The sequence below is a fragment of the Alnus glutinosa genome, chromosome 10 (genome assembly GCF_958979055.1).
Source record: "Alnus glutinosa chromosome 10, dhAlnGlut1.1, whole genome shotgun sequence".
Classification (NCBI taxonomy): domain Eukaryota; kingdom Viridiplantae; phylum Streptophyta; class Magnoliopsida; order Fagales; family Betulaceae; genus Alnus; species Alnus glutinosa.
In genome coordinates this window covers 23,278,313-23,294,743 of record NC_084895.1, presented here as the reverse complement: position 1 = coordinate 23,294,743, position 16,431 = coordinate 23,278,313, and the positions used below count along the sequence as shown (strand labels likewise).

Genomic DNA, 16,431 nt, shown 5'->3' with positions numbered 1-16,431 from the left:
CTTTTACAAAACATTCGTAAAAAAATTGTCACCTACTGCTGTGTGATATGCATTTTTTACATGGGTTTGGAATTGTTAGGTACTATAATAGGTGCATGAAGGTGGTTGTAGAAGATGTCGCATGGCATCTGAGGCGTGAATATTTATTTGGTTCAGTTGGCGATGATCAACACCTGCTTATATGGGATCGATGTCCGGACTCCATCAGTTAGCAAGCCTGTCCCCTCTGTTATTGCTCATCAAAGTAAATTACCCAACAAAAACCTCCCCTTCACTGAACCCAATACTTCAAAAGCAAAAAAAAAAATAAAAAAATGAAACCTTAATTATAGAAACAAATTTTCTTGCTTTTCCTTCTCTTTCCCACCATTTTTTCTCGGCAAGCGAACAGGGGATAAGAGAGACGAACTGAACTTGCCTCGGTTCTGACGACCCAAGATGGCTTAGTGAAGGAGAGATGGGACAAGGGGCTTGGATTCCGCGGAGAAGGTGTACCGTTGGATTTTGCGGACTCTAATCGGACGGCTGTTGATAAGCTCGGCGTTCCCACTGCCATTCTATCAATGCCGACTCCGAAACACAACTATGGACTGTGTGTGTTGGTTAAATACAGCTCGATGTTCTTGGACGGACCGCCGTAGGGGCGTTTGTACGATTCAAATGTCTACGCATTTACCATGTCACACACAATATGTTTGATGAAAGGCCTCAACCAGTTCACTGGATTCATGCATTCCAGTTCACAATATGTATTGAATTTTGTATTCTATACATAACATGTAATCAAGTAGGATTCAAATTCTAAGAAGTATTGGGTTTCCTCTGTTTGCTCAAACTCTGTCTGTGTTGTTCAGTTGGACTCAATATCTGCTGCGTGAGTTTATCTTCAGATGCTTCTATCTTCATTTGGTTCTGTAGCCGAGGAGACTTCAATAGTATCTTCAATACCCCGAAAAGGAGGGCATGAAGTAGCAAGTCGAGTTGAGGGTATAATCAAATACGCTTAACTCAAATTAGCATCTAACACTTTCATGGAGGGGACAACTTATGAGACAAGTTCGAGATACGGAAGGGGTGACCAACAAGCTAAATTAAAATGTCTTGCTATTATGTATGAGCATAGTATTAAGTCTTTAAATATGAGTACCATGTTAAATATGTTAAGAAATTGAATACTAATAGCTTAGTAAAGCGGTCAAATTTTGTTTTGGTGCAGTGCAATTCAAGGAAAGGAGGAGAAGAGCAGGTGGATCAATTAGCGACGCCATTCTTCAGGTTCTTACTTCATTTGTCAATAATTTGATTTAGTGTTCTTTGCGTTTTATCATGAACAAATATTATGGAATTTTGGTTTGTCTTAAATATGGGCAGTGGGGGGATTCCTTTTCTTTATTGGCAGTGTTGTGACTTGTGAGGATGTTTCTTCTTCAGTTTGATAATTGTCCCTTTTCCTTTTCGGGTTGGTTGCCAGGAAAAGTTGATGAAAAAGAGAGAAAATGGAAGAGGATGTTGGATATTGGTTTCCATGTTGTTTTGTCAAGTCGTAAAGTTCTTTGACTATGATCAAGTGATGGAATTTGATCTGGAGCTATTGACTAATAAGGTCTGAGTAACACTTGATTAGACTATAATCTAGGGTTATGTTATGTTGTACAAAAGGTCTCGATTACTTGTGCATGAATAACCAAAAAGAGATTTGATGTAGTAGATTTTGTTACGTTTTAGAATCGGCATGCACATAGTTTACACATTTTTTGAAGCATCCATTTGAACATAAATTGGCATAAAAAAATTATTGGTAATCTTTTACTAGCTGGAACAATCTTAAATGCTACACTAGAAAAGGAATTATACTGTCTACCTCCTGGTGTTTCCTTTTGTGCATCTCACTTTATATAATTTCTACACCGAAGGCAGTCAATCTTCTCTCTAACTCATGGATGAGAGAAACATTCAAGCATTTCTCAAGACGATCTTAGCCTTATTCTTGTTGCTATTACCCTTTTGATCTCTCTTGCTCCACCAAATTTAATGTCCGGAGATTCTTTCATTCTTCGAAGTTAGAACTAATCATGTCTCTTTGCTAAGTTGTTGAAACTTTGAGATCTTGAGGAGTACTCCTGTACGAGTTTAGAGAAGAAAGAATCCGGCCGTTTCAGTAGCTTTCCTGGAGTGTCATATTCTGCAATTCTTCCTGTTTAAGCAGAAGTCCTTTAGAGACTCGTTCAATATTTTCATGATATATACTTTAGAGTGTATGTCATTATATACGTTCATGAATTATACTTGCCTTCACTGAGGACCAACACGAGATCGCTATCTATAACTGTGTGGATTCTGTGAGCTATAGTGACAACTGTCCGATCTTTGAACTCTTGACTAATGATTTTTTGTATCACTCCATCAGTTGCAGAATCAACTGATGCTGTTGCTTCATCCAGTACGAGAATGCTACTCTTCTTCAGCAAGGTTCTTCCAAGACAAAATAACTGTCTTTGGCCCACACTCCAATTTTCTCCATTTTCAACGACTGTTAATAGGCATGAATATTACTGATAGTCTAAAAAAAGAAAGGAAAAAAAAAAGGGCATATAATCAACAATGTCCAAGAGTCCAAGTTGTTGAACCTGACCTGTGGAATCCAACTTCTCTTCCTTATCACACACTCGATGACCTAGCTGACATTTATCCAGAGCCTGAAAAGTTTGGTTTTTTTCCAATGAGCATGATGTCAAATAGAAACATTGATAATGATGACCCCCTTCTATTAAGTATATTTCATTTATAAAATATATCAGATCATTTGTAACTTGTTATTGAAAATTTGCATTTTTCAAAATGCTCAACACATAATCAACCACCTCTTGAATGAGGTTAGATTCTTGGTATTGATAAGATAGAACCTATTACCTTCCTATATTTTAGTTTAGAGTTTGTCATTTGACAAGAATATTACCTCCCATATTTCACTGTCAGAATATTGCTGTAGAGGGTCTAGGTTTGCTCTAATTGTTCCCTCAAACATTGCTGGGTCCTGTGGTATGATACTAAGCCTTGATCTTAAGTCGTGAAGGCCTATTTTGCAAATGTCCACATCATCGATGATGATGCTGCCCTCTCCGGGTTCAACAATCCTGAAAATAGCTTGTATGAGGGTTGATTTCCCACTACCTGTCCTTCCCACAACACCAACTTTCTTCCTTCCAGGAAATGTACAGTTAATGTTTTTTAGGACAGATGGAAGATGTTCAGCGTAGCGGATCTGCAAGAGAGTCAAGCCACTTGTATGTGTAAGTAAATTAAGGCAACAACTGCCCCGAAAGAAAAATGAAAAAAAAAAAAAAAAAAAAACTGTAAGGCAACAACTTAGTAGATAAATTGGGGATTTTTCCTTAAACTGGATTTTCCCCACAACGATGTTGTTACTTCTTGGAATTGTGCTTACTATGGATGGATCACAAATATAAATTGATTTTTTTTTTTTTATAAGTAAAAAAAAAAAATGATATTTAATTCAATTTTGAAGATTTTGAGCATATTTCGTTGTGGTTTTAACTCTGCTTTAGAGGCTTACCTTCAAATTTTTAAAGCAAATTGTTCCAACTTCTGGCCAGTTGTTTGGTGGTCTGCAATCTTCAATCACAAGTGCTGCTTCACGTTTTATATTTGAGTACTGAAGAATTCTTTCAACTGATATCATCTTATTTTCTGCATTGCATATGTTCCATATAACTGAAGCTTGTAACACGTTCAAATTGATTCCGTATGTTACTGCCAACCCTGCAATGCCTGTTAAAAAGCCCAACTCCAGATAAGTTTTCTTACTATATTTTTATTTTTATATTTTTTAAAGAAACTCCATTACTTGAAAGAAAATAGGTCACTGATTGATTATCTGTTGCAATGCATTTTTGTTATGTTGGTACCTAATCCTAATTTTCCCTCTTCTTGGAGATTTCCAACTCCAATTGTAAGGAAGCAAATACTTTTTTAACAGATGCTTCATTCATGGAAATTATAGTGCATTATTTCTGAAGAGACTAGTGATACTCACTTGGATTGATAACTCCTTCAGGGAGGGTGACCAGTAAAACCAATGAGAAGGCAAACACAAAGTTGGATAGCAAATTGAGTCTGAAAGAAAGCCATTCCATTGCTGACACACTATGAAACCATGGCCTAGAGTGGTTGTCAACAAGACCGAGGTTTCCATCAATGAAACGGTGTTCTTGATCAAAAGCACGGATTGTTGCAGCTCCTGCTAGTGATTCTGCAAAGTGATGGAGTATTGGTGCTCGTTCAATACCTGATAAGCGGGCTAGTTCTCTTGCTGTTGGTATGTAATATTGCTGGAATAACCATAAATAATATTGATCAGCTAAGATAGCGAGATAGCTCAGAGAGAGAGAGGCCGTTCTGAAGCTACTTAATAATAATCTCACAAAAGTATGCTTTTCATAGTGTTAGAAGTGAATACATTATTGGTTTGAGAGAGATAATTTCATTAGTGTTTTTATCATTATTTTTGAGATTTTTATTTTTTATTTTTTCTGTTGGCAGCACAGTTCTTGTTAATATGATTGTATTTCAGATTGCTTTAGAAGTCAAAATTGTTATTGCCCTTATCATACTCCCCACATATTAAGTAATCATCTCCAATATATATAGAAGATGGAAGAAGTCTCTTACTTGGTACCATATGCAGATTGCAGTTACTGGAATGAAGATGACAAATACTTCCCATGCCACTTGTGACATCACTACAATAGTTCCTAGAATCTGAATTATTGAAAAGGCACACCAACCTACTTTTCCTGCCAGTTCCAAGTCTAGCACACTTTGATCTGTAGATACCTGCAAGTGATGAAACCTTACGCTGTCAGTCTTCTTGAAAAATATCACTAATTGGTTTTTATTTTTTGTTTTTAGTCGACTGCCTTTTGGAAGCTATTTTTTTCTGGCATCTGGTTTTGAAGTTGAGAGTCAAAACTTAAGCTTATGATTGTAAGTTTTGTCTGAAGGAAAGTCATTTTGGTATCATTCTATTTCTGCTTCTCGTAATTCACTTATTTTCTTATCTTTTATGGAGTAGTCTCACTGGAGTTAGAGGATTCTCTGGAATTTTCCTTGTTGCGTTATGTTGGGATGTGCTGGTGGGATGCTGTCGGAGAGAAACATGTTAACATTTTGCAACAAGAACTGTTTGCTCTCATAGATGTGATAGCCTGTTTAAAATTTTTTGCTGAGCAGATAATAACTATGAAAGGAGTTCCATATTCTCAGAGTTGTCTTTGCTTTAGTGTCAACAGGTTCTTCCGTTCACATTCATTTCTGTGAATCCTTATCCTCTAAAATTCTACATATTATTGACAGCATATTTAATTTTAATTGATTTGAGCATGTTTGGATTTCCTTGTTTGGTTGTTGTATATAACCCTTGCAAGTTATTAGTTAGTTGCAAATGCAATTTGTTTTTGTCTAGATTGGATTAACATTCAGGTAACTAGAAATTCATGAATGCATACATGTTCAAGTTATTACTTACTGACAATAATGTAGCTGCAATTTTCATCTGACTTTCTCTTCCTTTTTCTTTTAATTCCCCCTATTGTTTTAAGCTGTTTTTCTAACATCTTACTAAAACATACATTCAACTGAAATCAACATAAACTGTGTAAAAGTATAAGTTACCCGGTTTAAGATTCTTCCAAATGGGGTTGAATCAAAAAATGCCATCGGTGCCCGGAGCACACTATGCAGCATTTTGGTGAAAAGCTTTTGTGATGTCCAAAGTCCTGCTAGTGCTACTAAAGTGGCTCGCAACAGCACGCAAAGTGAACTTCCAACAGCAAGTAATATATAAACAAGCAATATGAAGTTCATCGCCACTTTCGGTTGAGTCTCACTTGTGGTAGGAGAAGCCCATGCCATCCAGTAGTTACTTGCTATCTGTAATACTTGGAATGATGACTGTGCCAAAAGGATGAATGGAACTAGGGCTCCACCTTTCACAGTGGTCAAATAAGACCAGTAAACTTCTTTTCCAATGCTTCCTTTCTCTCTTTCTTCATCTTGGACAAATTTGCTTGCCTTTTCTGTTATTTCTAGAGAAAGATTATGCTCTGAGTCATTTTGTGTGTGTAGAAGCTCTGCATTAAAAGTTGAATCTATGTTGGATTCATCATCAGCTGTAGGACTTGGAGATGTTTTACTTGAGTTTTCAACTGTGAGGATTGACTCTAGAGCTTCACTATGAGCACCAACTAAAACTTCAAATCCTATATTTTGCTTCAAAAGTTCCTCGAATCGTCCAGCTTGTGCAATTCTTCCATTTTGCATCACCTGTTGAAATTTATGTCAATTGCAGTCCAATGAACCACAATCCTAAGCTTTGTAGCAAATTCTTTAAATTTTGGAACTCCCAAGTTAACATTCTTGTGATTTTATGTACTTCAGAAAAATAAAATTAATTCTTCATTAGGTTCTCTCTGTAAGGAGAGCTCTCAAATTATCAAGTAATCATGGAATAACAACATTTGCTTCTTTTTTTTAGCGTCTTCTTTTACAATCACTCAAAACTATCCTAGAAATTTATTTATTTTTCAATCAGTCACTACTATATAATGTCCTATAATTTGATCTTCTTAAATGATTAAAGAGTGGAGAGAGAAGTTGTTATGTCTTGCTTACCAGAATAAGGTCTGCTGCTGGAAGAAACTCAACTTGGTGGGTAACAAAAAGTATAGTCTTGTCTTTAAGAATCCCCATCAGGCATTCCTGCAAAAGGTAAATGAAACAATAAACAAATGTCCATCTCTTTTGACCCACAAAAAAGAAGAAGAAGTCAATTTCTATTGAAATGTTGCCTCAGACTAGAAGTGGCTGAGTTGTTTAGTTATAGGATCTAATTGAGAGACATTCTCATACTTTAGCGTCTGACATGGTCTACTAACCTCAAAAATTTGGGTGCCAGTATGAGCATCAACAGCACTGAAAGGGTCATCAAGTAGATATATGTTAGCATCCTGGTAAACTGCACGAGCAATCTGTATTCTTTGCTTTTGGCCTCCACTCATATTTATCCCTCTCTCTCCAATCTCTGTTAGGTCACCACTGGAGAAAAGTTCAAAATCCTTTTCCAAAGCACATGCTTTAACTGTTCTGTCGTACTTAGTACCATCATATTGATTCCCGAAGAGAATATTATCCCTTACATTTCCTGTTAGTATCCATGGAGACTGAGGTACATAAGCCTTTGTACCACTAATCTTCACTGTCCCAGATAGCTTCTGTATTTCTCCTATAATGCATGAAAGCAGGCTAGACTTCCCTGATCCCACAGTCCCGCATATTGCCACCTTCATTCCCCTCTTCACTTTTAACTGTATTTTTTCAAGAGTTGGATTTCTCGACTCCGGATCCCAGCTGAATTCCCCACTGTCAATCTGGATGTCAAACTCTGTTTGATCTCTTGGAAGATACTTGATTGCGTCGCTTTGAATTTCCTCTTCCTGTAGGTAGGAAGTAATTCTATCCGCTGAGACTTTTCCTTGTGCAATCGCAGAGAGTAAATCAGGCAGACTGAATATAGGGTCTTGTAACATTCGGAAGGTGGCCAAAGCAGATAAAACTCTCCCAGCTGTGAGTTCAATCCCCATTAGCATACATGTCCCAAAAGTTACCACAGAAATTAACGTAGGTGATCCCCAGAAGATAAAAGCTGACAATGCTGATAATCTTAGTGATTTCCATAACCAACTATACTCTATTTTCCTCAATCCCTCTAAACTGTTGAGGAACTGACTGTCCCATGCTTGAAGTTTAAGAGCCTTCATATTTCGAAGAACTTCTGAAGTGGCTTTCATCCTATTGTCCTTCGCTTCCATGATCTTAGATTGGTACCTCTTCTGGAGTCTTGTAAGGGGTATATTGCAAGCCATAACAGTTAAAGTTGCGGCTAATGCTCCCAATGAACCCAAACCTAGAGTTGTATGTAGAATGTAGATAGCTAAGGAAATTTGTATGGGTAACATCCATAGTATGTTTAAGTACCAGATTAAGTCTGTGATTCTTTGGATATCTACACTCATATAGTTGATGATCTCTCCACTAGTGCGGCTTTGGCGGGATCGGTTTGACAGGACTAAGCCCTTCTTATAAATACTAGATATCAGAGAAGCTCTAAGGCGAAGGCCTAGTTGGCGTGCCCCGAAAATCCATTGCCTCTGTGCTATTGTCTCAACCATTTTGGCACCTAGAAAGGCTAGTGCTAGAAGGTAGCCACTCTCTAAACTCCGGGTGCTCTTCTGGGACAGGAAAGTTACAAAGTCCTCAATGAGGTATGGGCCAACATATGATGCTACAGCAGTAACCACTGCAAAAAATGCATTGATTGCTGCTTTCTTCCTGATAAACAAGTAGATTGCCTTGTAGATGGATGGGTTTGTAGTTCCATCTCTCTCCTTAACATGTTCAAGGCTCTCATTGAATGAGTGGGAAAGAAATCCTGCTGAGTCCTTGATATCAACATCTGGAATTTCATCCGGTTCGAGGGGTTTCTTAAACCCAAGAACAAATAAGGGATTGAGCCAAGAGAAGGTAACTAGTTGGACAAGAGTAGCTTTCCCATATGGAGATTCCCTAATGCATTCTGAATTTTTATCAGTTTTTCCATTGAGAAGTGGCTCAGCAGTGCCACTGGGGACAATGAAGACAATGTCTGTCTTCCCTCTGATTGAAATGCCCATGAGGCATGTGGATGCAAGCAGACCAAGGAAGTCCGCAAAGTCTCTTACGCCAAGTTTGCCATGGTTTATCATTATAAAATGGGTATCAAGAGTTATGCAGATGATGGACAACAAGAAACTGCAAAGCCACCATGCTCTTAGGATCCAGGGGAACTTGATGTACTTTCTATTTGGCACTATGTATACTGCAACTACTGTAATTGCCCATGATAGCACTTGCAAGGTTTCTGATGAAAAGGCCCAAGCCTTAGAGTTGCACTGAGTTCCTCTACCATTTAGCAGCATCATTAGCATTAAGATATGAGTCCCCAGTAGTAAACTGGTACAAATTATGCTAGCCTTATAGGCAATACTGACTTTTATTCTGATGGGGTACTTGTCTATGCCCCTATCCGTAACCTTTGCTCTGTGTTTGAAAATTAGGCCCAGAAGTTTTCCTGCAAGATCTAGCAAGAAAATTGCAAGGAAACCCACTGGCACAACTATGCTGACATGCTCCCAAAGACAGGGTGATTCGAGCTGCGGCCATCCTGTCCGAAATTGAAGAATTTTAAGTTCTGTCAAACATCATGAAACAGGTTTCAAAAGCCATACAAAAATTCATTTCACTTCTGTGCTATAGTCCATAGGCATGACAAACAAGCTAGTTTATCTGTAACTTCTTTTACTAGATAGGTAGCTAGATTGATGTATAACTACAAATATCAAACTTGAGTACACTGATAAAGATTATGTGTGAATTCTACATGTGATCAATAATTTCATCAACGAAAATCGAATTGAAAATTTACTTTATGCTATGCAGAACATATTACTGGAACTCTTAGGCATAAACATGGTGGTTTGGTGCTAGGAGCTAAGGAATGATATATTGGGGTACTCTCTACAACATGTTTGTTACAATGAAATAGTTTCCATGTATTCTGTAGATTGATTGTCCAATTTCCTTTGCATTTGAGTAATTATGAATTTCTCGTCTGTCTATCTGGCCTGCTCTCCTTTTGGTCTTGTTCATAAACTACTTGATATTTCTGGAATATCCCATAATATGGACACTTTGTAAGAAACCTAATAGAAAAAATTTAGTACAATGCCCAATTTTGATGATGATGGCTCCATATGAAAATATACCTATTTGTCCTTGCAGATCTGACGCAATGTTTCTTCTTCTTCTTCTTCTTCTTCTTCTTTTTTTTTTTTTTTTTTTTTTTTTTTTTTTTTTTTTACATGTGAAAACTGTTGACTTGGTCATGTTTTTAGTCTGACAGTGTCACACTCATCACTGATTTTGTAGTTTACGTGATATTTATCATGACTAATTTGACAATATGTGACTGTGACATGAATTTGTAAGAAATTTAATAATAAAAATTATAATATTCCAAATTTTTTGAGTCAGGTTTATCACATAAACTAGAATGGTCCAATAAAGTAGTGTGTGTTTTTTTTTTTTTTTTTAATTTTATATATATATATATATATAAAAGTTATAAAGTAGTTTTTGAGTACTTCCAGAAAGTACTCCTCTTAAATATCTGCGCTAGATAAGTATGAACATTTAATGTACAACAAATTTCAAGATCAAACAAAACCCCATACGATTTTATCCATGTAAGCAAAAATGTCGGGACTTTGGTGAGTTTATAGTGCTAGTAATGATGAATGATCTCGAACATAGTTTGCATCGAAAACTATAAGACAAGATAATAAAACATTTTTCTGAAAACCCATAAAAAAAATAAAAATAAAAATTAAAACATTTTGCTGAAGGAAAAGTTCAATTTGGTGGAGAGTAGCTCAAGAATGTAGAAAATTAACAATATGGAAGCATATGAGTATAATACTTTGAAAAAATAGTAATTTTTTTTTTAAAAAAAAACATATACTAATTTAGTATCCGGGGTTTGCAGTTATACCAAACTAATCTCTGGGTATTGAAAGTACTAAATTGATTCCTAAGTTAAGTTATTTGTCTAAAATTGTAAAAGAGATAGAGTGAAATTAAATTTAGACCGTTAAAAAAACAACATATATGTTGTAGGATTTTTACGGCATCTAATTAAGCTAAATCCATTTGACACAACTATAAATCTCAGGAACTAAATCAAACAATATTGTTTGAAAAAAAAAAATGTTATGATAATTAAGTTAAGATATTGATGTGTTTTTGAAGCTTCAACAACTGAATTGAAAGAGTCATTATTCAAGAACGAAGTTAATTAGAATATATGAGATACACTTCGAGGGCTAAAATCGTATTTTGAGTAATTAAACTAAAAATACAGGAAACTTAATTACCCAAAAAAACACTAACAATAAAATTGTGTTTGTGGGCTTAAAAGAATAATTATCTTTGCATAATCCATCAACACTACAACTTTACTAAAATGACAAAAACCTTACTTTGTGTTGCATTTTCAACTGTGTAGAACTATCATTTTTTTTTTTTTTTTTTTTTAATCTAAATACTCCGGTATATTAACAACCCGATCACTCGCGGTTAGAGTATATGATAAGAATAGAAATGAAAATTAGATTATTCTAAATTTAAGAACTTGATAAGGATTAAATCACCCGCGGTTAATTTCTAATTTTATCATATACTCTAACACCGACTACATGCATGCAACCTGCGGGTTGCTAACATTAAAAAGAAGAACCATTCTGCAGAACATAAAACATTCTGCAGAAACCAAACAAAAACTCCTACTCTTCCTTTGATTTCTACTAAATAACAACAAAACTAAACCTACTTTTTACAGTTCAAAACTCAGCATTAATACAAAGGAGTTAATAGTCATACTCTCTAGCTTCCTCTCATGCATGAGCTAGCTAGCATGTTTATGTGTGTCTCTTAAAACATTAACTTACGTGTTGCGCCACGTAAATTGAACATGATGTCCTCCCAAAGCATGCTCCCTTCAATTCCCCGGCCAGCTTCAGGCCGGCTAGGCTTCTGCCGATGTATATATGGTTTGTTTGTCGAACAACCTCCTCGATCTCAGACAAGCTAAGATAAAATATAGACCGTCGATTATTGTAAGACTAACACAGAAAGTGTGGAATATTATTGATGGGGACCATGACAGAGAAATAGTAAGATATATCGAAGAGATCGAGGATCATAAAGAGAATCAGACATCACAAGAGCATATATGTATAGGAGATGCTATATAGGAATTTGTTTCATGTCCCGTGAGAGCTCATTTAATTTTTGTGTCTGGTTATTTTAACTCACGTGTGAGTTTTTTAGCTTTTTGTTTGGGCATGTGAGCAGCAGCAATCAAAGGCTAAATGATGGGGTACTCTTACTTTACTTTACTTTTCTTTTTCTTTTTCTTTTTCTGAGTAAGTGGTGCAGAATCCTTTGAGAATCGCAAAAAGATTTTCTTAGGTTCATATTTCCGATCTACTTGATATTTAATCAATACTTTAATATCTATGAAACTTAAATGTAATTTTTTTTAAAAATAATTGTTGTGTTTTGTTAACGTGTTTTGAAGGATATTTTTTGTTTTTAGTTTGAAGGTGTTCGGATATGAAATAAATTCGAAAATTATTTTTGTGTTTTAAAGAGCGTTTTTTTTTTAGTGGTCTATTAATACTTTTGTTGTGAGAAGAATATATAGAACTACAATATGGCCTTCGTCACGAACATTTCGCACTTGATTTGTAGGAAAGATCAAGGGGGAGATTAAATATTTTTTGTTTATATATTTCTTTTTTTTTTTTTCCATGTTCATTCATATAATATTAGTTGAGCTTGAGAGACCATAAATCCTATATAACTTCAACATTATTTTGGAAAGTTTGATTTGGCCAAAGTGCATTAAACTCACACGACTTCTCCAAAAACAGACAATTTCACGTGGAACTTATCCTCCTATATCAAGAAGTTGGTTTTAGTCATAAGAAGAAATTCCTTTTTGCCTATGTATTTGGTCCAATCAAAACGCGTTTTGGATACTCTACATTCGGCGCAATAATTTTTATTTTTTTTTCCTCTATTTTATGTAAAAAAAAAATACTTCTTATTTTTTCTTATTTTAGCTACTCGATCACTTTTTCAAATCACTTACATCTTATTTTTTATTTTAAATATTCATTTTTAATATTCCATTAAAATGATTTTTTCTGAATGATTTCTCTTTTTGATAAAGTAGCTAGCCGGATACATGTATTTTTCACCTAAATTTGCATTCCAGCCAGGTAGCCAATATAACTTTTAGCTAACAGGGTGTCAATGCTCTTAGCTTGGTTGGTCAATATAAACAATAAATATTAACAATCAACATTAATAATAGGATGGACAAATTAAAAAAAAAAAAAATTATGCATAGTCCTTAGAACCCTCGAGTTACTTTAATTAACTATTGGATTAGCCTTTGTTTAAAAAAAATTATACACACACACACATATATATATATATATATATATATATATTAGGTTTGCCTCGTTTGAATAATAATGTGGAATTTCTAGATTGCACTTGAAGTTGCATTACGTACACGTATGATGAAAACGGCCGGCCATGATCGAAAATAGAAATCATCATGTTCTGACACGTGTATTCATGTGGACTTGTTGGTTTTCCATGTGGAATAGTAGTCGGATCCATTTGATGTGGTGTTTGTCTTTGAATTGAGTTAAGGTACTTATCCCGTACAGTCACTGATCATGGACCACTCCTTTCTCGAATAGCTGGGTAATCATCAATCTGGACCGCCAGATTAGTGGACCACACTATCGAACAGTTACACTTGCAAATCTTTCAAGTTTCCCTTTCGCCACACGTCGCTTCAATCTTCAGTCCAACGCTATGACGTAGGCCATATAAAATAAGATGTACATTTCTAATAAATCGGGTGAAAGGAAAATTCTTTCAATTTAATTTCTAAAAATATTATATAATATGTGAGAAGTTTATATTTTTTTTTAAAGTAAAAGTTTTTATTGGCTTTAAGTTTTTAAGATTTGTGATGGTGACTCAATATGGTATTAGAGTAAGGGTTTCTTAAAGTTTGTAATTTTTAAAAGTGCTATCTAAAAATCGTAGGTTAAGCCTTTAAAATTATGAATTTTTAAAAAATCACTCAATTGCCTGCGATTTGAAAAAACAGTTTTCTGTGTTTTCAAATCGCAGTTTTTTAAAAACGCAATTCCCAAACGATTCATTTCTTGTGATTTGATTTAAAATCGTACTTTTTGTCTACAGAATCGCAATCTCAAACGCACCATATAATGTTTTTAATTTGAACCTCATTTTCGTAATTCACCTCTTATTTTAATTAAATATTAACGTGCAAGGGTGAAACTAGAAGGTAGCCCCCCAATCCACCATGTTTTCTCCAAATTTTTTTAAAAATTATTATTATAATTATTTAAAAATTAAAATTTTACCCTCCAATTTTTTATTTTTATTTTTTTTTTTTTCGGATTTTCAGTTTTGCCTCTCCAAATTTTAAATGATAATTCTATCCCTATTAACGTGTTGAGTTTCATTTATTAATATGAAAAAAAAAAATTATTAAAATATTAATTAAATAATTAAATTTTTTATTTTTTATTTATTTAAATTTTTAAATAAATAGTGATTTAACCACTATTATTATTATTATTATTATTATTATTATTTTTATAGATAACCACTATTATTATTACTATACCATTAATTAGGAGTAACTTTCAATTAAGCCATTTAGCACTTGTTCTTTATGAAATTGATTACTCATGATAGGAATATTTTCCAAACCGACAAAAGGTTAAAGTAGAATAAGGAAGATTGACAACTGGTGATGTGACATCAAAGTTAATCTATTACTGAACTATTCTCAGCCGTTACTACAACTCAAAAGGTGAATAGGTAATCATGTCTTTTATTATCATAATTTTACAGATTTAGTAGTAATTTTTAAATGGGAAAGAACCAGAAAAATGATAGAAATAATAAATAAATTAATTCTCTTTTATTATTTGTTTTTGACCACTTTTGGTTACATCCCTTCTCAAACTAGAGTCATAATGGATTTGTAGGCATTAATCATAATGGTTAACATATTTGAATTTGCAATAATTTTGTCTGAATTATTAATAATTGGGACAAAAAAAATAATATGAGAATCATATGAGGTCTACCTACCTTATTAAGTCGGGAGGCTGCTCAAAACTTTTTGAAAAAGTTAAATTTTATAGAAGCTTTCGCACATCTACTAGAGACCGCTATCAATTGTTAACTCATCAAACTCAAGGGAATGTATGTGTGTGTGTATATATATAAGGAATAATTTTACAAAATGGTATCGAATTATACGTCGTTTTGAGATAAGGGTACTGAACTAGCAAACGTCTAAAACTTAAATATTTACATTTCCAAACGTCTCACTTAAGGGTACTCTGTTAAGATTTGCGATTAAATCATAACAAAGTATCTAGAATACCCCTCTTTTTTTAGGAAAAAAAAAAGAAAAAAATAATGTTCGGATTTAGGTGTTAGTAAGAATTTAACGGAATTTATAAAAATACTTATACTTGAATATTTTAAAAAAATTATAATTTTTTTTTTTTAAAAAAAAAAAACACTGTATTATTTTAAAAATTTTGACAGGATTTAACAGCAAATCCTAACGGAGTGCCTTTAAGTGAGACGTTTGGAAACGTAGATATCACAGTTTAAAATGTTTGCTAGTTCAGTACATTTATCTCAAAACAATGTATAATTTAATACTCTTTTATGAAATTATCCCTATATATAATTTGTTTTCGTGTAAGTTCTATAACTCTTCCTTTCTTAAAAATGCTATTTTATATTTCGTGGTATATATTTTGTACTCTGAAGTGTCAATCCATTTCTTTTTCACATCAATAATCTGAATTTGTAAGACCAAAAAAAAAAAAAATAGCATTTCCCTTCTTCATTATTTAACTCAAAGTTAATTAGGTTAACAAATTCCCTCAAAAAATTAGGTTAACAAATAAGAATGACCCTTGGGACTTACAAAAAAATAAAAAAAAATTGACCCTTGGGGTTTTAAAGAAGGCTATAAGGACAACCATAGCTTATAGTAAACATCATCAATGTAAAGCTCAGAAAACAAAGAAAATAACGAATGGACATCATCAATCAATGTGGATCAGATCTTCTTCTGTTCAAATCAATTCAGAAATGCTAGGGGTTTTACTTGAACTTTTATAAAAGGAAGCTTAAAAACTGATATAAAGCCTCGTGAGAGGCTCCACATCAGCTTATTATTAAAATAAGTTAAAATAAATTTTAATATATAGACAAAAATATCCTTTCATCTCTTGAACCCACCTTGTCGGAAACTTAGCAAGTCGGCCACGACCACTCCGACCCCGACCATGCTTCTGGTTGGGGAAGGGCCAGATCCCGGCCGTTCTGGCCGAGGATGGGCAGGATCCAGGATAGACGGCCGGGAACGACCAGATGACGCCACTCGAGAGTACGACCGGCGCTTGAGGGGAGAACGGCCGGTCATCCTTTCATGGGTTCGGAAATGGGTTTGGAAATGTGATTCTCTGCAGTTTGGCCATGCTTCTTCAGTGAGGGGAGAACGGCTGGCGAGAGGGGTGACTGCTGGAGATAGATTTTGAGCTGGTAAAAAGAAGGGCATTTTCGTCTTTGTATAAATGCTACGTCAGTTTGTAAGCCTCCCTTTGTAAAAGT

The 16,431-nt window shown here is 34.5% G+C and overlaps 1 protein-coding gene and 1 long non-coding RNA gene across 3 annotated transcripts; one reads left to right on the top strand and one right to left on the bottom strand.

Moving 5' to 3' along the window:
- Positions 1–21: 21 nt before the first annotated feature.
- Positions 22–2,470, top strand: LOC133879998 (uncharacterized). The gene is made up of 3 exons (XR_009902171.1): positions 22–1,111; positions 1,217–1,275; positions 1,472–2,470. It is a non-coding gene; the product is annotated as an uncharacterized LOC133879998 (long non-coding RNA).
- Positions 1,743–11,879, bottom strand: LOC133879997 (putative ABC transporter C family member 15). 2 transcript variants are annotated; one of them, XM_062318839.1, is made up of 11 exons: positions 11,619–11,879; positions 6,954–9,304; positions 6,691–6,777; positions 5,692–6,342; positions 4,690–4,854; positions 4,055–4,349; positions 3,575–3,789; positions 2,957–3,262; positions 2,633–2,696; positions 2,287–2,530; positions 1,743–2,190 (listed from the first exon to the last, which is right to left on the bottom strand). In XM_062318839.1, exons 1-11 carry the CDS (start codon positions 11,659–11,661, stop codon positions 2,067–2,069), a joined length of 4,545 nt encoding a protein of 1,514 aa, XP_062174823.1. In that variant the 5' UTR covers positions 11,662–11,879; the 3' UTR covers positions 1,743–2,066. The 2 variants fall into 2 exon arrangements, with proteins under 2 accessions (XP_062174823.1, XP_062174825.1); XM_062318841.1 differs by having other exon boundaries at positions 6,954–9,277.
- Positions 11,880–16,431: the final 4,552 nt, after the last annotated feature.